Source organism: Ammospiza caudacuta, chromosome 4 (assembly GCF_027887145.1).
Source record: "Ammospiza caudacuta isolate bAmmCau1 chromosome 4, bAmmCau1.pri, whole genome shotgun sequence".
In the NCBI taxonomy this organism is placed as follows: domain Eukaryota; kingdom Metazoa; phylum Chordata; class Aves; order Passeriformes; family Passerellidae; genus Ammospiza; species Ammospiza caudacuta.
In genome coordinates this window covers 19,206,737-19,229,596 of record NC_080596.1, presented here as the reverse complement: position 1 = coordinate 19,229,596, position 22,860 = coordinate 19,206,737, and the positions used below count along the sequence as shown (strand labels likewise).

The 22,860-nt window shown below is 43.0% G+C and overlaps 1 protein-coding gene across 1 annotated transcript in view; it reads left to right on the top strand.

Moving 5' to 3' along the window:
• Window positions 1-22,860, top strand: part of ADGRL3 (adhesion G protein-coupled receptor L3) — a 482,163-nt gene that overhangs the window by 375,458 nt on the left and 83,845 nt on the right. The window contains exons 8-10 of the mRNA XM_058804039.1: window positions 11,068-11,373; window positions 13,063-13,166; window positions 22,562-22,747. Of these exons, the coding sequence (XP_058660022.1) occupies window positions 11,068-11,373; window positions 13,063-13,166; window positions 22,562-22,747 (596 nt within the window). The remainder of the gene's footprint in view (window positions 1-11,067; window positions 11,374-13,062; window positions 13,167-22,561; window positions 22,748-22,860) is intronic.

The window sequence follows — 22,860 nt, the reverse complement described above, 5'->3', positions numbered from 1 at the left end:
TTTTGATGACATAAGTGAGTAGATTTTTGGTTGGTATTATTACAAAATGAGAGTTCTGGCTGGATAATGTAAAATATTAGGGCTTTTGAGTTTTTTAGTACCTGTGAAGCACTGCAATGACTAGAAAAACTAATATACTTCTTCCCTTATAAATTCATGAAACTTCTTGATGCATGCATGGAATTTGAAAGGCTCAGGGCTAATAACATTACAAGTCTCAACACATGGACTAAGTGGTCTGCTGTAAAAAATTTACAAAACAAAAACATTTGAACATATTTGATATTGAAGAGAAGGAAAACTAATAATCACTGTAGACTGGTGCATTTGTTTTATGTTACCTGTGAGAGCTGCAAAATGAGGTTTAGACTGTGTGCTAGAAGCATATAGCAGCTCTTTGGCCATGCACTGTAGCAGTAGTTTTATCCTAGATTGAAAGTAAGAAAACATCTGTAAGGATATATACATCTCTGCTGTATTTCAGAATTGAATACATTCTGCTTGACTTTTTTTTCCCTCCTGTTTTTCTGTTATGCTTTTGAATTGTGCTGTCCTATGGAAATGCGTTCACATTTAGTTAAGTCTGTATGTCTGTGTTTGTCTATAAAACAAATATAGCTATTTAGCAGTTATGTTTTTAAGGCATGTGGATTGGACCAGGTCAGATTTTCTTTGTCTCTCCTCTCTCTCCTCTTTTTTCACATGTGGAATATGTGTATTTTTTTTCCTTATGAGAGACATCATTCTTTTGTTCAAAGTATGAAATTTATGCTTTGCAGTGACATCAGGTACTTCATTTTATGGATGTATATATTATAAAAAGGCAAGAAGATTACACAGCTTAAAAATCTCTGAAGGATACAATTTGCTTCTTTCATTTCTCTGTCATCCTATTTAATTTTTTTTCTGCCAGTTCCTAACTTCCTGAGATTCTGCTGTTGCTTGTGAGGATCTGCAATGCTTTTGTTGGTAGCCCAAGTGGATCAGGTGCAGTTTAGGCTTCCAGGCCAAGAGTACATTATGGAAAATCCCTAATGTGGCACAGAAGCACCTGGACATTCTTCTGTGCATTTGGTGCCTCTGGTTTGGACCAGTAATTCCCCTGGGCATGTAAATTTTAGCACATGACTGTATGTAAAAACCTCATGCCAAACCTGGGGAAGCAAGCATACAACTTTGACCTAAGATACTTGCTTTTCACTACTCCTATTCACTTTCTTGTAAGTTTTTAATGTCTTTTCTCTTTTGTGGGCCCAATTCTGAGTCTTAAAAGGTCAGTGGGTATATTCTTTGGCTTCACACAGAAAAACATGCTGACCTTGCAATGTGCTGGTCCGAGCTATCCATTAATAAGAATAACCTGAAGGGTGACAGATGTAAAGCTACAAATCAATGTTGAAAGTTTTTCCATCCTGGCATTATGTATTGTCATCTTGTCATCAGCCCCTTGGCTAAGAGTCTGAAACTACAGCTCAGCCAAAAGCTGGCTTCATGAGAGCTGGTAGCCCTTAATGTTTCTGAGAAAAATTTCCTAGGGAAAACCTCCTTTGCTGATGTTTTGGAACTTGTTCCTTCCTGCCTCTTGGGTTTCTGCTGTGACTTTTCAACTGAGATGACTGGCCATGGCAATGCCTCTGGCTCCGGAGCCTTCAGGGTGGAGATCTGAGATGCTGAGCATATGAATGAATATTCACCATTGCTACCAGCACCTCAGTGACCTCCCTCAAATGAAAAATTAGCCTCTGGGACATGGGTGAGAGCTGCTTGCGTGCCAGGCATTTTAGGATATCAGCATGGACAGTGCACCAAGCTGCCTGTGTCCTGTACTCAAGTCTGTTAAGAAAACTGGAGATCCCTGAAAGTGCTACCCAGTTCATTTCACCTTAAAACACCCTGTATATGGCACTGTTTATTTATTTGTTGTAAATCTGCTTTGCTGAAGTAAATGTGTTTTTCATAATATTAATGGTGCTCTTGTTGTTGGAGCCCTCTGCATAAGTCAGATATCTATAAAACAAATTTAGACACCAGTGCTGTAGTTAAGCATTGTTTAGGCAGATTCCTGAGCCAGGATGAATACAGCTATTAGAATTGAGCTTTAAAATATATTGACGTTTCTACATAAGTGATAAAGAGTTTAGAAAGGGAGCTGAGCAGCATTTTATGTTTGTTTTTTTTTTTTTCAGGGAAACTGCTTTATTTCTGAAAGTAGCTGAATATTGACATTCTTACAAGGGAGTTTTGTCAGCTTCCTAGGATTGGTTTATGTGAAGTTGTTTTTTTAGCGTAGGATTCTTTCTTCTCTCTCTCCTTTCCATCTGTGTCTCCAGGGGTAGAAAGCAAGCCACTGCTAAGTTTGGGGACAGGATTGAGCTAACCTGAGCTCCAAACCAAGATGTGGCCAAGAGGCCTGAAGCTGTGCCTGCCCTCTGATTTTCAGGAGGGGTCTTGACAGCACATCCATACCAAGGTGCACCAGGACATGCTCTAAGGATGAGGAAAGGCAGCCTTTCTCACAATTTCTGTATTTCTGGTGGTTTCAGTAGTCAGTTCTCTCCACAGTTCAGGCTGGTTTCCTCACACGAACAAGAGTAAATGGAAAAAATAAATAAAATAGAAGCCAATGCAGTCAGAGACTGAGCGGAGCAAATGCCCTGTAGAGAGGAAGCACCTTTGGTGGCTTTAGAGATGGATTTTGGATTTTAAAACAGGTTTGAAATAGCTAGTGGGTAGCAAGAGGAGGAAATAGATGGGTTTAGTGAAAGGCAAAAGGTGAGGTTGTGCTGGCAGGTTTATAATTCCTGTTGCTCTAGACTATGGATGTAACATGTACTGTGCAGCCAGCAGGGCCTGCTGTCAGGTCTCCAGTTCATGCCTGGGAATGCAATATGATCTGCATGCCAATGAAGTCAGTCCTAGCATGGGTTAGAGGAAGAAGGCTGTGAGTAGCTGTAACTTCACCTTTGATATGTTATGGTTTATTCCTTTTCCTTGTTTTGATTTCAGCTGACCAGCCCACCCTCAGAATGTGTTTACACTTGAGACACTGGACATTGGGGCTGATTTGGAAGCCCAGTACAGGAATACAGGAGGCGCCTCAAATCCTGAGCCCCAGAGAAGCTGGGGCCAAGGGATAGTGGTGCAAAGGGAGGTGAATTGTAATGCAAAGAGCAGCCTTTTTGCTTTCAATCTGCCAAGCTGGACAGGAGGAAGTGGCACCAGGCTAATTTTCATCCATCTCTCCCTGACACCCCTTGCACACGCATGTGCTGTGGGGCCAGGGAGCTGATTTCTTGTAGTTCCAGCTGATTTCTTGTAGTTCCAGTGCCTCCTTGGGCTCAACTGTACTGTGCCCTCTTCCTCAAGGTAGCAGCATAACACAATCAGGTTCTGAATATTACTACAGAGATCACAGGAGTGTAGCTTGGAAGCACAGAATACTGAGAATTGAAAAGTCTAATCTGTCCTTTTTGAAAGCTGTCCAATTTCTTTTTTTATTTACAGCATTTGCACCATTTCACAAATTGGAAAGCAGCTAACCAGCCATTTCACAGGCAGATTATGATATGTTTAAGAAAGTCCAAGGCATTTGTCTGAATGCAATTGGCCATCTTGCTGACTAACATCTAGATTGGAGATATTACACACACAGTTGAACAGAGACTATTTGAAGATGATGGTTTTCTTTTATTGAGCTGTGTTTGTAGCTTGCACCTGTTTTGGACAGTGGTATAAGCTGACTGCCTGGCTGCAAAGGACTCGTCACATTGATTGGGTAGATGAGAAAATGCTGGGGCGTGAACAGTCACTTTATGATTCCTGCACTTGATTCCATTCTTTGCAAATGCAGAGGTGGAGAACTGCTGGAGAGAGACTGGCTCCATCTGGCATGCCTCTGCACAGTGCACACAACTTGTTCAATTAAAGATGGAGAAGTGCAGGCAAAAAGTGGGAAACATACATTAGATGAAGCTACATCCGTTGCCATACAGATGGAAAAAAATTTGGTTTCCCTCTTACCAACTACACATTTGCTTTTTCTGCCTAGAAACTAAAAGGTATGTTTCAGCATGCATGGATAGAGCATACATGGTTTAATTAATTAAAAGATAAAAAACCCCCCAAAAGCTGGCAGTCTGAGCCTCCAATAAATCTCTTAAAGCTGTGCTCACGTGTCTGCACCCTAATGTGGTCTGAATGAAAAACTGACAGCACCTGTTACTCAAATCAAAAGGGATTTCTCTAACAATGGGATACTGGGGAATTCCTTCCAGGCTTCTCTTTAATAGAGTTTGAAGGATTCAGGTTGGAAGACAGTGCATAAGATCTGCACCACTGGCTCTGATGGATGTGAATCATGCCAAGGGACAGTGATTGTTTAGGAGGTTAGAAGTTCACTCCATACATCCAGTAATAACACACAGCTGGTATGTCCTTAAAAAAAAAAAAGATTGTATGCTTCTTTTTTTCCCCTGTGTGAAAGCCACATGTGGATTGGAAAAAAAAAAAAAAAAAAGAAAATCAGATTTTATACATTCAAATCCAGAAATTCAAAGTAACTGCTACCACATCTGACAGTATTTTTGAGAACCAGAGTGAATCGAAGCTAGAGTGCCTAAAAATAGCCCTTGAACTGAACTCTAAAAACTATTAGATTTGTCCATTTATAATAAATCATGATCTACTGTCTATTAGATCATCTCTTCTGTAATCTTTTCCTATGGGCATAGTTCATGTGCATTTCTAAAAGCATTACAGCATGATGTTGAAAGAAATGCTCAATTCTTTTGTGTCTTGTGCACAATGGTCCAGGTAAATTTCTGCATTCAGAATCAGTTGCAAAATCTGGAACAAGCAATAAGGCTTTAATACCCTCAGTGCACAGTTGCCAGAGAGTACTAGAGGTTCACAAAGGTGGATTTGGCAGAGGTCCTGGGCAGAAAACCAGAGACTTTAGGAATTGTCTTCTGATAGAAGAGGACCATGGTGAAGACAACAGGTGATGCTCCTGTACTGTACCCATTCATCTCATGGTGTTGCTAGATATGTGCTGTAAAATAACAGTTAAAATTTTGTCTGATATCTCTGAAGTTGCGTATTTTTAGCAGGATCCAGTTTCTTGGAGAAGAATGGGTCAGAGAGGAAAAAAAAGAAGAAAATAAAGAAGTATCTTCTTTTATTCAAATGACAGCTAAATTGGGGACCTGACATTAAGAGCTGTTTGGAGACAGAAAAAGTATTAAGTGCTGACATATGCACACCCCCACAAAAGTCCTACAGAAGCATAAAATTTGATATTTCACGAAAATGCAGTCAGGCTGCTGTTTGGGTTCTTATTTTTTTCAGGCAAAACCTAGAAATATGCAATAATACTGACAATGTTTTTGACAGAACAGCCTTTCTGTAGCAATCCAGCATGTGGAATGAACTGTTGATCATTGTCAGAAATGCATAGTTTTGAGTCAAAAGGGCTCTACTCTGCAAACCTTTTGCCTGTTGAGAATGGGTGCATTCAGTGGCTTTTTGGATGTATTGCTGAGAGTGGTGCTGCAGTGAAAAGTACGAGCTGGGGCAGTTTGAGTGAGCTTGAGCCTGTGTTTCTGACTTCTCCCACTTTGGCTCTCATTCTTGGTTGTTTATGTTAAATGCTGAGACTGAGACTCAGAGGAAAGTCCCAGCGTGTTAAGTGATTCCAGCTTGAAGTGCCTTGAAACAACCGAGTCTGCACCATGTCTTGGACTGCTGCTGTAGGCTTCCTCTCAGCACAGGAACTCAGCATATGGCCCATATCCATTGCAGCATCTGCACGAGCCCAGCAGAGCACTCATATGTGGGCAGAGTAGCCTTGGGCACAAAAAAACTGATCTCCTGCTAGAAGAAATAGGAAAAAAAGAAAATCCAGGAAGTGATTTTTCCATTTGTCAGCTGTCCACAAGGGAATGGCTGTTCCTTCTCTCAGATCTCTCAGATGCAGCATCTTCCTCTGCTTTCCCTCGTTCCCTTGTGTTAGTTAAGAGGCAGGAAAAGGAAGAGCTGTGTATCATACTTGATGTGCCTTTTTCACAGCACAGGGCTGTGTGCAGTTGTGTTGGTGAAGACAACGTGCCACGTTGAGCACTCTGGGGCCACTGCATATGTAGTCTTTCCATCAATGGGTTTTGCAAGCCTTTGTCAGTGTCAGTAAATAAATCTCCACAATCCCAACTTCCCCAAAAGCAGTGTGTGAGCTTATGTTCACACGCAGGATTCTGGCTCAGCTTCCCAAAATAATGGCATGTGTGAGCAGAGGGGAGAACTGTTCAGATGTTTGATGTGAGGCCGACTTGGCCTTCGCCTGCAGTAAAAATAAATCATAGTTGCTCTCAAACACGTGGAAGGAGCTGTACATAATTTAGGGGCTAATCTCACCTTGTCGGTTCCCTGGCTCGCAGCTCTGGAGTGGCACCAGCATGTGGCTTTTGGTCTTCCAGCAGACATTTACCATGAGAAGGTTTTGCAGGGTGATGTCTTTAACATAGGCTCAGTGTAACTTTGCAATCCAACAGTGTGTTAATGAGTTGGTGCTGTCTGTGTAGGTGCTTCTTTTCATCATCCTCTTCTGTTACCTCACGTGGAGTTCTTTGAAAAAAAAAACACGCAAAAACAAAAAAAAAGGCGAAAGAAAGTGGGAATATATTTACTTTCAAATACTACTGTTTTTCTAGGGAGTTTCAGAAGATGTTCTGAGATGTGTTTGAAAATGCCTGTAGAAAATTAATTCCCATGAGATGCATTTATGTGACAGGGAAGAGAAAAACAGCTGTGATATAATCCTCCAATTGTATTAGGTTTGTGGGGTTTTGTGATGCTTCTTTCAACGCATGCCTAAACCTTCTTATTTGCTATGTAAATACAACTTGCACCATCTTTCAGTGGAAGAAATGATAAAAGAGATGCTGTAAGCAAAGGATGTAGTCGCCAAATATGAAAAGGGCAAAACTACAGGGAGGGAGGAAAGGGAGGGACCTCCAGATTTTGTGCTTCTTGAAGCCTTCGGGAAGGCTCCTTCAGTGCTCCATTTACCTTTGAGAAGCAGCAACATGTATAAATGGAGTCTGGATGTGCTCAAGAGAACGCTGGCATTGCTGCTGTTGAGCTGCTGGATTAGTTGTAGCTCACTTGGTCCTGCCCTGCTTTAGGTGCAGCACAGGGAGCAGACAGGGCCTCCTGGCTGCCAGCACCCCATCCCTTCTCCTTGAGCATCAGGCTCAGGAATGCAGGACTCGCCAGAGAGTGAAGTCATCGTGGTTTGCTTGGACCTTGAGCGTGGAACTTGGAGTGCAGCCTCTCCTTCCAATTACGTGAGCAAGTGCTGGCTCGTAGCACGCAGCCTGCAGGCTGAACCTTTGGATTGTGACCCCAGGGGGACAGCTTGATGGATGTCTCCTGTCATCCTTTACCCCACCAAAGCCAGGGAGCCTCACCCAGGAAATCCTCTCAGCAATTTCTGCTCGAGGGGCACCTAGTTATCTTCACTCATGGGACAGAAAGTGCATGATATCTCTGAGTATTATTGAGTACACCGGGTTATTGGCTGGAGACTTAGGTGCCAAAATTTAAGAAAAATGAGAGAAAAGGTAGCAAATAGCCTTTCTTGCAATCAAAGCTGCTTTTGTGATAGGAAAACACTAGTCAGAGCCATTTGGGAAAGCAGTCTCCTATGTCTGGGAGCACCAGGATGAGGTGAGCAGAGCATCGAACCACATTGTGGTTATATGACATGTGGTGGAGTTTCTTCATGACAAATACAAAGTGCTGGTCACTTGTCATGTCACCACTTCAGGAAAGGGGAACAGAGAGAAATGGGGGAAAAGACCGTCCATTATTTATATGAGATTTTTTTCCCTATGAGCAAATCTCTATCATTATTTTCCTTCCACAAAGCAAAAATCTGCCTCCACAAGCCTGAGCTCTATGAGGAGGTTGGGAAATAAAAGAGAGAAGGGAAAAACCTAAAAATTTCTATTTTCTTGCTAGTCAAATGTGCCCTGAGTAGAGAGAGGCTCCTCTGGGAGTTGCAATTGCTCCCTTGTGGATGCTGGAAATGTTTTGGGGTTTGTTTTTTTTTATGGCTGCAGCTTTAATCTGAATGATGGCAAAACTTAGTCTTCTGCTATTACTGCCAGCTCTCTAGATAGAGCAGGAAAGAAAAAAGTGAAGTATCACTTTGGGGTGTTTCTGGGGAAGAAATGTTTCCACAGCCATAAATTGCTTTCTTGGGAGCACTGAAAATTCCTATCCCAGTGCTGTGCTTCGTGGAAACAGAGTCAGCAAAGTCTTGGATTTGTAAGGAATAAAAACTGAGTCTTATCCAAAAACTTTTAACAGCTTGATGTGGCAATGCATGGTAAAATAAACAGTGAAAATAAAATAATTAAGTTTCTACATTTCTAGTTGTAGTAGTGTTGGAGTTTTTTAAAGATGCTTGTCTTGGAGCAAAAATTGTCTTGTGAAACACTGTTTGAAGAATCCCTCTCTTGAAGCAGTGCTGCAGCGCTGCATTCCCCCAGGTTAAAAATTCACAGTTTATTGGCAGCCTGAGTTAATCTGGAGGTTTGATCTCTGTTCTGTGCTGCAGGATTTAGGTGCTTTTACACAGGTTGCAGTCTCTTCATGGTTCTGCTTGGATTTGAGAATCATTTATATGTAAATGATCCTGATCCCCTGTTCTTTACCTCCTTACCAATTAACTTGGTTTTTGAAGCACACGGTTGTGTGAGCAAAATTGGCAAGTGGTGCTTCCTGGTGAAAAACTGGGTGGTGTTAGCATGGTGATCATGATTGCTGGAGCTCATTACCAAGTTGACTCTTGGAATAATCAAACCTTTGAACTCAGCTCAGTGGTATCCCATCCGTCTCACTCCGTTAGGCAACTCGGAGGCAGCTCTTTCATGTCGTCTTACAACTTGTCCTATGTAAATGGTGGATGTGTTTATTTTCAAAAGCAGCCAGAAAGCCCAGTGGAACAAGAAAAAAGTTGGAAGAACAAGCCCTCAAAGAGATTTTGACACTGGTGCCAGGGGGTTTATGAAAGATAAAACAGCTCATTTTTTATGGCTGAAGGAAAATGCCATTAAATCCCATGTGCCTATCTGCTACAGTAAACTTGCCAGAGCTATTCCAAAACCAGCATGCCGTGGGATATTCAATGATTTTCAATGAAAACTAGGCATAAAAATGCAGATCTCCTTCATGTGGATCAAGGGGAGCTCCAGGGTGCTCAGTATATGTTTCTATACGCTCACACATGACTGTAAGAATTATTTTAAACAGGGTTTGCTAGCTTTGACTTTGAAACTGCATCCACTGTATCTACTCAGTTCCTTTGTGCGTGGCATAGGTAATTTTGCAGAAGGAAAATAACTTGTTATTGTAAGAGTAAATGGGAAACATTTTACAGGTTGCTATCTACCAGGCTAATCTATATTATGAAGAAATAAAACCTACTTGTATTAAGTCCTGTTGCAGTAAAAGTGTAATATTTGCTGATTTTAGTCCTCCGTGTAACATCAGGGGGAAATCATTGCTTGGTGACCGAATGCAGCTTTGAGCAGAAACTGGAAGAAATCTGAGAGAAAAGATCCTGCACAAACATGCAGGATCTGCATGGTTTTTGCATTGTATTTTTCAGAATTCATTTAAACTCAGGGTTCACGGTGAAAGGGAGGTGGTAGGAGAAGGCTGGAAAACCTGATCACTGAGTGTTGAAGACTTGTTTTCAGATTAGTGTCCTGGTGCTCAGGTGAATTAGTGTAGAAATTCCATTTCCTGTTGCTGGACATGGAGCAGTGACTGAAGGCTTTTTGGATCCTGGTAGAGTCGGGATGGTAGCGAGGTGTTACAGCATGGAAATCAGAGTGAAAATGGATCAAAACAAGCCTTTTTATATCGCTTCTTTACCTGCATTTCATAGTCAGCCCAAAATTTTCTCAGGCGGGGATTGAGGAGGCAGTTGCGAATATCTGGCATTGAACTGGAGTAAAAGTTTTATGCTGAGAGAAGCTGGAGGGTGCTTATCTTTGAGAGAGGTAAAGGAGATGGGAGAAGCAAGTTTTTCCACAAGCTGTGTGTGACATAGCAGGGGTGATGGGGGAACAGCGCGGGGCAGCCTGCTTTAGTTCCCCCACCTGATATTTCAGGCCAAGCCATAGACAGATCCCTGTGAAGCTCCAGTCTGTGCAAGCACCTTGGTCTAAACAGGAGGTTAAATAAGGTAATTTTAAGGTGGACATCCCTCAATATTCCCCACACACTCAGTACTTGGTGCAGCTATTGCAGGATGTACAGTGGGTTAATGCACTTCTAAAGCAGGTTCCCCACCTCTTGCTGCTTGACTGCTCATTGCAGGTTTTCAATGAATTAGCCCACTGAGCATTAAAGTCTCCAGGATCTGGCTGGGCTGACGTGCTTTTCTGCTTGTGTCACGAGGCCTCCAGATCAAGGGGCCAGGCATTGCTCTTGGGATGGTGCAGCAAAGCACGAACCTCAGAAAAAATTGATGGCTTGCTCCAGAGTGCAGCCTTTTGTTCATCCCTCTGTGCACTTTTGATTTTGGGAATAGATTTGTGGTTTGGTTTTGGGTTTTGTTGGTTTTGTTGCCTTTTTTTTTTTTTTTTTTTTTTAATTGCACTATGGAAAACATTTTTCTGTCCAAATCAGCCGGGTCTTCAGCACCACTTAACAATTAAAAGCACTTCTCTGTTAGGTGTTCCCTAAAAGATGGGAAGTAAGATTTTTGCATTAAAATACCAGGAAGAAAAATGGTGAGGGTATAAAGTGCTGCTTTATTTTCATCAGATGCTAGTGCTTTTGGAAAATCAGTTGTGCTCCAGTGATCATTACCCACCTGTGTGCTTCTCTCACTGTTTGCTCCGGCTTGTCTCGGAAAGGCGGCTTGTACAGAAAGCCTTGCCTTAGTTGTAGTTCCAGTTACACCCTGCAGGGCCCTGCAGCCGTCAGAGGGGACATCCTCAGGACCTAGGCTTGAGTATCCCTTCCTCTTTCTAACCAGCTCTGCCTTGGTTTCAGGAGTATCCACCTCGGGGGCTCTGGGCCCAGGGAGCACCACCGCCAGCACCACGCCGCGCATGGCCACCAGCACCACAGGCCGCACCACCACCACGTCGGCCTCGGGCAGGAGGAACAGGAGCACCAGCACGCCGTCCCCCATGGCCGATGTCCCTGATGAAATGACCACACACCTGCCACCTGCCTCCTCCCAGCTGCCTCCAGCCGGGGCGGAGAGCTGCGACCCCATGGAGGCCCGCGACATCATGTGGTCCCGCACTCGGCAGGGCCAGCTGGCCAAGCAGCCCTGTCCCTTGGGCTCCATAGGTGAGTCAGGGGGTGGGAGGACACAGCAGGCTGTCTTCACTTGCTATAACACTTTGTCAGTATGCAACCAATACTAAAAACCCTTTGGGAATGTGCTGGGAGAGCCTGTGCTTCCAGAAGTTGTGTACGATGAGCCTTATGTGGTTTTGCCTGTATTTGTAACCCCTGGACTCACTGACTGATGTGTTGGTGGCTAATTCTTTGCTTGTTTTGCTAAGAGAGGGGACAGGGGAGGAAATCAACAAAACTTGTACTTTGAAGCTCCTGAACCAGTGTGAGTGATTTTTTTTAACTGCAGCCAGCATCCAGTATGATCAGCTGGGAAACTGGAGGCGGGGAAACAAAGCCAAATCTTTCAAAATGGTTTATTGCTTATTGGATTTTGCTCCTTTTCTTCTGCTCTTCCCACAATTGTTTTGTTGAAAAATGTTGCTTTTGGAAATTTTCTGTTCAATTTGAAACATAATCGCACTAAGAATGGGTTTTGGCATACGGTTCAGTTTGCTGTGGTTTAACAAATGCAGTTTTCTAAAAATAGTTATTTTTCATGCTAGTCTTGGTGTCCAGCCCCAAAAGTTCTCTTTCAAAGAAGAAATCTTAAAAATGGAGGAAATTGCCTGAAAATGAGGGCTAAAGGGATCTGACTTGTAGAGGAGAGACTCAGTGTTAAATCTCCCCTCCTGGAGAGCCATTCACACCTGTGTGTATGAGTACTGACTCAGTCTGGAATTTAGTGAGGACAGACTGATAAAATATACGTTAAGGAATGAGGAGCATGGAAAGGTATCAGGGGTGAGAATAGGTAAAGAACATTTTTGCTGTCTTTTCCAGCCCTGCTTGGTAAAACTAACGCCAAAAGTCTGATGTGATTCCCAGAGAGGGGAAAGGATATTCTGAACCAAAGCTGTAAAAAGGAAGAGAAGACGGAAAATGAAGGCTGGATGCAGGGAGTCCTTTCCTAAGCACAAGAGCTAAGGACAGGATGAAAATAACTAAGGAAAAGATAATAACTCAACTTATGGGTAGGGGATGGCCAATAAGCCTTTCCCATCTCCAGTTTCAGTGATTCACACAACTTGTTAAAAGCTGTGATACGTTAGCAGTGATGCACTTCTCTTTGTCTGAAAGAGTCTGAGGCATTTTGCTGTCTTTTCCAGCAGGGATTGGGCAGCACTTCTCAAACAAAACTCTCCTCTAAAGTCCCTCTTGACAGCTGGGGGCTGACAGTAAACCCCAGCCATTATATCTTGGCGTCTGTAGCATTCAAACTTTTGTGTGTTTCCACCCAAATGTTGTAATGATGATTCAGAGACGTAAAATCTTCATAAAGCAGCAAGGAAGATGAGGGTCTGATCCCAAATCACCAGTGGTGGGGCAGACCACTCAAGGTGCTGGCTCGGTGTTTGAGATCTACTTCTGATTTCTTAGTACCTGGCAGCTTTCCTGCATGTCCTCTGTCTGTAATTGCTGTTTGCCAAATTGGAAATAATATTCCTGCTCAACATCATGGGTCTTTTATGTCTTAGGGCCCTTAAAGGACTGAGATGATGGGAGACTAGGACACTGAGATGACTCAGAAGTCTGCTACTCAAGACCTGAGCACTAATAAGCTTCCAAAATCCTTTGACATGGGGTTCCAGGGGCAAAATGCAACCAGTCACACTGAGCACAGCAACTTTCCTATTACAGGTGTTGCAACTTTCCGGTGTCTCGCGCCTGATGGTATCTGGGAACCCCAAGGACCTGATCTTAGCAACTGCTCTTCACCCTGGATCAACCACATCACTCAAAAGGTAAAACTCTTCCCATGTGTTGACCACTCTGAGTCTGCACAGTGAGCTTGCTCAGCTTCCTGCTTTTCTCACACAAGGAACCCAAAAGAATCAACAGTCACACATAAAGCACAAACCATGCAAAGTAGCCAAGAATTTCAAGGAGAAAGCAAGTATCTCCTGGAAATTAAGGCAGAGAGGGTAAGGGAAGGCAAAGAAGAAGGACTAAAGAGTGGAGTTAAACTAGAGTAAATGACATTTCTTGTTCGTGGCAAGAAGAGGGAGGAGGAGGTGGGTGGACATATGGAAAGTACTGAGTTGTTGAAAAAGGAAACACCCTTTCATGCATCTTCAAGGATTTTTTCATGTCACGCAAGCAGAGGATAAACCCCATAGTTAAGAAATCTTTACCAAAGAAAGGCAGGCTCAATGTGAAATGTTTGTTTTGTGCCCCTGACTTTCTGTTTTTAACTTCTGCCCAAATTATAGAAGAACTGGTGGAATGGAAAACAATGCTGCAGTAATGCTTATCTTTTGACTTTTAAGTCCCTTGATGAATGTTTTCTAGCACTTCATCATTTATCAGTGTTAAGAGTGCATTAACATGTGACAATAGAAGTTCAAGACAAGCAGAGCTTATTTGGTAGCAATATGTTGAGCATTTTTGTTATTAATGCACAATGGTGCTTTCAGCTGATTTCATTACAAACAGAGACCAGATGTGTGTTTACGCCACAGAGTCTGTGGGCTGAATCTTTATTATAGCAGTTTGTGGGGATTTATTCACTCCTTTAGCCACAGTGAGCAAGTCCTGGCATTGCAAGTGAGCTGTGCTGCTGCACAGTAGTGACACAGAGCTCCCAAAGAGCCACTGGTCAGTGGGATGGGGTCACTCCATAGACAAGACACTTGGACATTCTCCTCTCTGCCCCCCATCTAAACTGAGACCTAATAATCTGTCAGTTGCTAGCACTGGTCATCCCTATCTTGCTTCATCTGTGCAAGACCGTTCCTTGGTCCTGTGCAGGACCCATCCCTCCACAAAGGAAAACATCAATTAATGTGGGGCTGCTGTGATATGGCACAGCCACTACAAAGCCCTTCTGTCCCTCTCCTGCCATACACCCAGCAAGCTGATGAGCACAGGCTGCCTTTGCTGGCATTAGCAGCTGTGTGCAGCTCTTGTTTTATGACCTACGTACTTCCCCTGGAGGGGTTAATATTACTTACTCCAGCCATAATTCACCCAGGCAGCTGGGAGACCTCTTGCTGCTTGGTGAAGATGACTAGGCCGTTAGCCATTAGCAGAGGGAAATAATAGCCTGTACTGATGAAATCTCCATCAAGGTTAGGCTTATTTTATTTGAAACCCTAGCTATCATTTGCGTAACAAATGGGCCCCATTTAATTTGTTACGTGCTTTCAAAGTAGGCTAAAATTGAACAAGGCAAGTTTTGAGAAATGCCCAGCAGGTTACAACTGGGACTAGATTTATTTTCTTTTTTCCTGAAGGAATTTAGTTATGTTCAGCATTAAATTCCTTCTTCTTCCAGTCAGTCGAAAGGACTTGAGGAATCAATGAGATGACCCTGAATCTAAGTTTTTTGCCTGAGTGGGAATTCATTGGGATCTTGAGATATGTGACCCAACCTCAATGACGGCTGTTACAAAACTTCAAGACTTTTCAGGAGTGACTTTTGAGGGGAAAGCCTTGCAAGGCTCACCTAGGGGTTTGTGTTGGGGTTGCAATCATTGAAACATTTATATTGGAGAAGACCTCTAAGGTCATTGGGTCCAACCATTCGCCAAGCACTGCCACATCCACCACTAATCTGTGTCCCTAAGTGCCATGTCTACACATCTTTTAAATCCCTCCAGGAACAGTGACTCAACCACTTCCCTGTGGTCTGTTCCAATGCTTGACCACTCTCTTGACCACTCTCTAATATCCAATATAAACCTTTCCTGGTGCAACCTCAGGTGGTTTCTTCCTGTCCTATCATTTCTTACCAAGAGAAGAGACTGACACCCACCTTGCTACAACCTCCTTTCAAGTAGTTATAAAGAGGGATAAGGTCCCCCCAAGCGTCCTTTTCTCCAGGCTAAGCACCCTCAGCTGCCTGAGCAGCTCCTCATAAGCCTCATGCTCCAGACCTTTCTCCAGCTCTGTTGCCCTTCTCTGGACTTCCTCCAGCACTTTAATGTCCTACTTTTAGTGAGGGGCCCAGAACTGGACACAGCACTCGAGGTGTGGCCTCACCAGTGCCCAGTACAGGGGGACAGTCACTGCCCTGGCAGTGCTGGCCACTGTTTCTCAAACAGGCCAGGATGCCATTGGCCTTCTTGGTCACCTAGCTGTCTCTCGCTTTTTGCTGGGCAGCTTTCCAGTTACCCTTACCCAGCCTGTAGTGCTACATGGGGTTTTTGTGACCCAAGGGAAGGACCTGCACTTGGGCTTATTGAACCTCATACCATTGGCCCTGGCCCATTGATCCAGCCTGTCCAGATCCTGCGCATGCCACGTGAGGGCACTCAGCATGATCTGCTCCATGATATTGCATTGCATTTTCAACTTCCAGTGCACTAGGACAGCCCCCGTTAGCAAGGACTGCTGATAAATGATGGAAAGTGGCTCAATAAGCTCCTCTGCAAGTTCCCTCAGTACCCTTGGGTGGATCTCATCCAGCCCCATAGACCTGTGGATGTGTAAATGGTGTATATTAACTACTACCTCAACCATTTCCTCATTCTTTGTCACTATATTTCCCTCATCCATTTTTTATTGTGTTTTATGGCAGCAGACAGGAAAAGTTCTAGTTGAGCTTTAGCCTTGCTATGTTTCTTCCTAACCTCACAACATGCTTGTAGTCCTCCTTTGTTACCTGTCCTTTCTCCAGAGGCCATAAGCTTTCCTTATTTTTTTTCTTATTCTAGCCAAAGCTCTCTGTTCAGCCAGGGCAGTCTTATTCCCCACCAGCTCATCTTTTGGCACATGGGTATGTCCTGCCTCTAAGATTCAGTAGGATCCTTACAGTAAATACAGTTTTAAATTACATATGAAATGACCAATAGCCATTTGGTTTCCCTCCCCAAGCAAGAGGCTTGAAAATCATCACTGTACTTGAAGATGGAGACTGACTCATCCATAAATCAAGCACTGGTTTCTAACATCCCTGCTGTGAATGGGATGCTTCCCAAAGCTTGCAGATTTGCTCCAGCAGCTCTCTAAAGATGAAAATGGAGCCTTCTGCCTCTAAGTCAAACCAGCATCTCTTCCTTCTGCTGTGGGGACAGCTAGAGGGAGCAGTAAGCCAGCTGTGCTGTGAGGGCAGGGCTGGTTACACCCTGCATCCCCAGCTCTCCTGGTCACTCAGCCCACTGCAGCTGCAGCACAGCTGACAAAATGGGTAAAAATACTTCTTTGTCAGCCAGGGCTCATACCTGCTCAGCGTTTCTTCATTCCTAATCTGCTTTGTCTCCCAAAAATCTGACATTTGCAGGATCCAAACTGCTCAGGGAGAACGGTGATGGGTCCCCTGAAGGGATTTCAGCCAAGCCAGAAAGGATGACAGGGAAATGCTGCGCTTGCTTTCATATCTGTGTAGTGAAGTAAGAATGATTACTTCTTCTCCTTCTCCCGCTGTGCTCAGACTGTAGATTGGGTGTTTGCCTGCTTGCATCATGGTATTAGGTTTTACAGCCGTTTCCTAGCTTCCATTAGAGTTATTGTGCTTGATGGAAGATCAGAACAAATGTTCTCCTCAGCAATTCATTGGGCTCCTGACATTTACTTTAACTTTATTGTTGGTGCCTACCATGCCCTCGTAACGGAGCGGGAGAATGAACTTGCCAGTGCGATTGAATTATGCGCTGCTACCCAGCTTATTTCCAGAGTCAAGCAGCAACAGGAAGCAAAAAGGTCAGCTTTGGATACATTGCATCATCCTGATCATGAGGTCACACATTCAATCTCAGCCTGTTTGTTTTGCTTCTTGCTTTTATCAGTGCCATCCTTAGTGCAGCGTGTGACTTGCCTGGAGACATCTCTTCCTTGCTGCAGCTTTCAGCTGTGGGTGCTGCCTGGGAGGACAGGCACTGCAATGCTCAGCTTCAAACCTCTGGGAGAGAGGAGGCCTCTTTTGTAGCAGAACAGAAAAAGTTGTGCCCTTCGCAAATGCACAGAAAGCCTCAATCTGTAAATCTAAAGCACATGCCCTCCTGAGTGGCCTGGATCATGTACTCCCAAAGAGCAGGTGAACCTCAGGATTTGTAGCACCTTCCTGAGGTCTTGTAGATCTGCTTGGGTGTGTGTCACAAGGGAGAGTGAGGTTTTGTGGAAGACATCCCCACATTGTTGTGTCCAATTCTGAGGGTGCAGTTGCAGTCCAGATGACAGCACAAAGAAATCCTCCATCCAAGTTGCTTTTGTCAGTCTGTGTTCAGAGCACCATCATGAATTGGATGGAGCAGATGCCACAGAGGGTGGCTCATTCAAAAAGTCATTAAATGCAGTTTAAGTTGGTTCAATACTATAGTTTCATAGCCACTATTTCAGTGTTCTCTAGGTCTGCTGTAATCTATGGAGAGCATTGTCTCTTCTCCCAGACAGCTGGCAAAAAGAAAAGAGGATGCAAGCTGTGCCAGGGGAGGTTTAGGTTTTAGCATCAGGAGGCATTTATTCATTGAAAGGATGATTAGACTCTGGACTGGGCTGCCCAGGGAGGTGGTAGAGTTACTGTGTCTGGAGGTGTTTAAATAAAGGCTGGATGTGGTACTCAGTGTCAGGGTCTAGCTGACATTTTGGTGTTCGGTCGTAGGTTGGAATTGGTAATTTTAGAGGGGTTTTTTTTTCCAACCTAAATGTTTTTGTGATTCAGAAATAAAAAAGGAAAGAATGGTAGATATGCTCTGACTCTTTTCTGTGAATGCAGACACATATATTGAAATTCCTGCCAGGGAGGAAAAATGCCATGAAAGCTTTGCAGTGTCAGAAGTTAGCCCACAGCCCCTCTTACAGGCTTGCTACCTGACTGCTGGGAGCTAATGGTGCCTGGTGAAACCTGTCAGATGTTTGTTCCTCCAGAAAACAGCATCAACTTTGTGGTCTTTCCAGCTGACCAGTGCATCTGTACTGTTTTTAAAGTTTGGTCTATCATGTCATCTTTTTATTTTTTATATCAGTTTGCCTCTTCATAAGGCTGCAGGAAAAAACTTTTGCCTTTATGGCTCTTGGTGTTTTAGTTAATTTGCTCACTTCTCAGCATATTTCTTATTTCTTCTGAATTTTCCTCCCTAAATACTTATCTTCTTGCAATTTCTCTCATTTTTATTCTATTGTCCTCTTCTGCAATTGAGTTTCTTCTGAGAAAGGTAGGGCTGAAACAGCAAGCACTGCTGCAAGAGAGCCTGTCTTTGTCTTTCCAGACAAAACTCTCCACTTCTGTTTGTTGGCATATATGAAACAGGCAGGAGAATATGTCCTCTCCAAAACCTATTATTTCAGAGTCCTTTCACTCATAAAAAGGTGCAAGATAGTGGCACAAACTTGGAAAATGTTAGCAGAGTGTTGAACAGAGGGATTTCAGGTGTGCCAATGATCATTTGTAAATCTGGCCTGAATCCTGTCCCCCCAAATGGAAGAGGGGAGCAATTTTTTGTCAGACCTGTAAAACTGTGTTTTGTATGCTGGCATTATTGGCAAGAAACATATTTTCACTCGTTTAAATTAGCATTCCGAGACTGCTTTTAATCTGTTTGTAAAAGGTAAGAAAAAAATAGGACAAAATACCACAAAACCAAAAAATTTGGAGTCAAATTTGGTTTTAACAGAATATTTTCTTTTATCCCACAATCCTATTTAGATTTTAAATTTATTTTTTTCATAATCAGGGTAGAAAATGTTAAAAAGTAGTTTCACATCAGGGAGAGATGTATTATTTTTAATTCCCTTTATTGTTCTCAAGCCTCACAGTAGAAAGGTCAGGTACTTACACATATTTTCCCTGCATCTTACTTGCCTCTCAATATCAGCTTGAGCCATGGAGATGCTCCAGGGGTTGTTGCTGTATTCATATGTAACTATGTCAGTGTCTGGGTTAAAGAGTATTACATGTTTTGGGAGAAAGAACATAAAGAGCTCATCTTTCATGTGGCAATAATGAAGAGGAAGATGTGGAGAAGTAATTTATAGGAAGGAAGTAAGTAATGCATCCTCTTGGGTAGCAGTAAGCTTTGCTGAGCATTACGTAGAATTAACAAAAAAAAAAAAAAAAAAAGAAAAATAAAAAGGGTTCAGTCCTGTTGTTATAAGAGACCAGATACTTATCTGGAGTATTCAGTCCATTTGGGACTCATAAGAGAAGTTGGGTTTGACAGCACTGCATAGGAGACACTTCAATTTCAGTGGAAAAAGCTCCCAAGAATTGGTGAAATCAGCATTAATGTGTCACACAGCCATCATCCTAGACATCCCTCTCGTGCCAGAGTGGAAGGAGTGTCTCAGCACTGCTGTAGTGACTTGTAGTGCACGTTCTGTGTGACCGTGTGTAGGTGCGGAATTGTCAGCCCTAGGATGTAGTTTCATTACCTGCTTTCATTACAGCCAAAAACATTTTCCCAGAAGAATGGCCAATATGTGTTCTCAGGAAACCTGGGTGTGTAAGATAACTTTGGATAAATACTTCTATGTCCCAGGAGTTCACAGACTGAGCTTTAGTTTGCCTTTTTCTCGGGCGTTTCTTCCATTGCTGCCTATTTTTTGTGTTTATTTGGCCACAGTATAATTCCTCAAATTTACAATTTTAGGGTGAGTCCAAGAAAAAAGGGAAAGAGATAATTAGTGACCTGCTTTTATTGTTTTTGCAGACAGATAGGAACAGCAGCAGCCTGCAGGGAAAGAAAACTCTTGTTTTTGCCTTTGTAGCAGCTGAGCTGCATTTTCTCTGAGTGTGCCAGTTTGCATAGGTGTGTGGTCCAAGGGAAAATGCAAACGTCAAATATTGGGTGGTGGGGGTTTTGGTTTTACTGTGGTGTATCTGTAAAAAATATCTTGAATTCACACAGTTTTCTGCAGAGCTTACACAAACAATGTGTCATGATACATGCTAAGCTTCAGCAATGAACTGCAGGAAAATGTAGAAATTGATTTCTCTGTGTAAAGGGATTTGATGCAGTCATTCTTTGAAGTTCTGAGAGCCAACAGCAGAGGTCAAAATTCAGCCTCTGTGCTGATGTGTGGCTCCCTTCAGCTGCTTAGGAGAGCAGGCAGCTGTAAGAATAGGATCTGGTTTCTATGGCATTAGCCTTCAGTGTAACAAGAAAGAAATAATTCGGTTTTTGAATATATCTTATCATTGCTCTAATGGGAAGAACAACACATTATCTCCTTTATTTATCTTCTCTGTATCATCATATGCGTTAATTCCCTGAAGACGAGCATATGAACATCTTGAGTTAGATTTCATTAAATCAGATTGGCTTTTGCTGTCAAATTGATGGAAATAAGTTATTCATTTATAACTCAGCTAATTGATTTACAGAGAGGTAGAAGCTCAGCCTATAATCTTTCCCTAGAATCTTGCTTTTATAATAAGCACCAGAAAGTGAGGGAACAAGAGAAATATCTGATTTCTAGCTGTTGGTAGATAAGACAATTGAAAATTCATATGAAAAGCACAGCAGAGTTTGTCATTGAGTCTGACAGAGAAGTGGGAACTTCATTTATGTGTCATCCTGTATAATTTTTCCTTGTCCCAGGCATATTCCACATGGATTTGCATTCCAGATCACAGACTGGTAGATAATGAATAAAAGACCAGCAACCTGCAGTGGTATTTTTGTAGTGGGCTGCTGATGAAAAGGAGATGGGGCCAGCTGCCTTGTCCCAAAACCCCATGGAACAGAAGAGGAAAGGGATACCAGATAGGGAGAGCAGAAGAGCAAAAAAGGAGGAAAAGCAGGGAAAAAGTGAGAGTTTCTCAAATAATTACACAGTGAATTTCCCTGCAGGTTTTTTGTGAGTTTTGTGGCTCAGCTAGATGATACAAGTCTTTCAGTAGAAGATTCAGCCAGCCTCTCTGCTGGCTTTTCCCTTCTAGTGGACCTCTGCTTGAGCCTTTTACTCTAGAGTTGGAATGCTTTTACAGGTGTTGAGAGTCACTAGCCTCATTATCACTGGCTAGTGTGGCAAGTGATGCCAAGTGATAAATTAGCTCCTGATTATTAAATCAAAAAGATGGAAATAGTGAACTTTTTGCTCTGGTTTCTCTGGGTTATGTAATACATTTTTACTCCTTTTACATGGAACTCTGCTGTGCAGAAGCTGTAACAAAAATCATCCCTTTGCCATTGCATAAAATTCTGGAATCAGAAACTGCTTTTTCTTGATAGGAGAGGCTACTCACATTGTTTTTTTCAAGTGGCACAGTAAGCCAGTGGGACAAGCTAATTAAAGCCTTCCTTAGCATGGAAAACCCATGGAAAACAGTGCCTAGTGAGAAGAAATTGTTGAAGCCACTGTAGTTGACTGGGAAAACTGTACTCAAAAAACTATTCATGATCAAACCACGAAGAATCTTGTTGTAGTTGACTTCTTGGGAAATGCTTCTATTCCGTCTTCCTTCTTCTTCCTCTTGAGGGGAGTTTAGCTGATTAATGATGTGGGGTTGGAAGGCACTGGAGTGACTTGTCACCGGCAGCCAGGTGGTGAGACATAAACTTTAAGGAATTTAAAGATTTTAAAGGAGCTAAGATTTCAGTTAGAGATAAGCTTTATTTGAGTTAATTAAAAGAAATAGGTAGGCCTTGATGAAGTTAAGAGTTAGTAGTTAACTAATAATTGATTGCTTGTCAACACAATGTTTGGTTAGCTGGGTTTATAATGAAGAATATAGAAACTGATAAATAACTTTAGGAACATAAGACAATTGTAGGCCTCCTCTGTTCTGAAACCAGTTGAAGACAGGGAATGGGACTTCTGCCAAGAGTTCATTTGTCATATTTGCATTGATAAGGTAGAAAGGTCAGAACGAGGAAGACTTCATTTACTTCCTCATTTTGGGAGCATCCCCATGAAAGGGACCACTGACTCATTTTGAGGAACAAACTACGCATGCTTAATAGCTTTTGAACTAATTACCACACGAAGCGGGGAATGGGTTGTATCAAAGTTATGAATATGCATTTGTATTTTGGGTATTCAATACTTGTATAGATAAAAGGATTCTGTAATCACCTATAAATGGCAGTGTGTATTTGGGAGCTATCCAGCACGCTGTCTGGTGTTGCAGCAAACATACACTTTCTAGCTTTAAACTGTTAGAGAGTCTTTGTCCATCACAGCTGGATATTGGTACTAGATCAGTATCCATATTTTTTTTAATAAATCACGACCTTTCCCTCTGCTTTGTGCCCCGCAGATGCGGTCGGGGGAGATGGCCGCCAACATCGCGCGGGAGCTGGCGGAGCACACCAGGAACCACCTGTACGCCGGGGACATCGCCTACTCCGTGTCCGCCATGGTGCAGCTCGTCAACCTGCTGGACGTGCAGCTCCGCAACCTGACTCCCGGCGGGAAGGACAGCGCCGCGCGCAGCCTCAACAAGGTGAGAGCCATGCGGCCTTCCTAGTCATGGCCTGTCACTTAGCCCGAGGAGCGCCTTGACTGCATGGCAGCAGGGTGGTTTCTGTGCCCGCGGTTCAAGAAGAGTTATTAGTC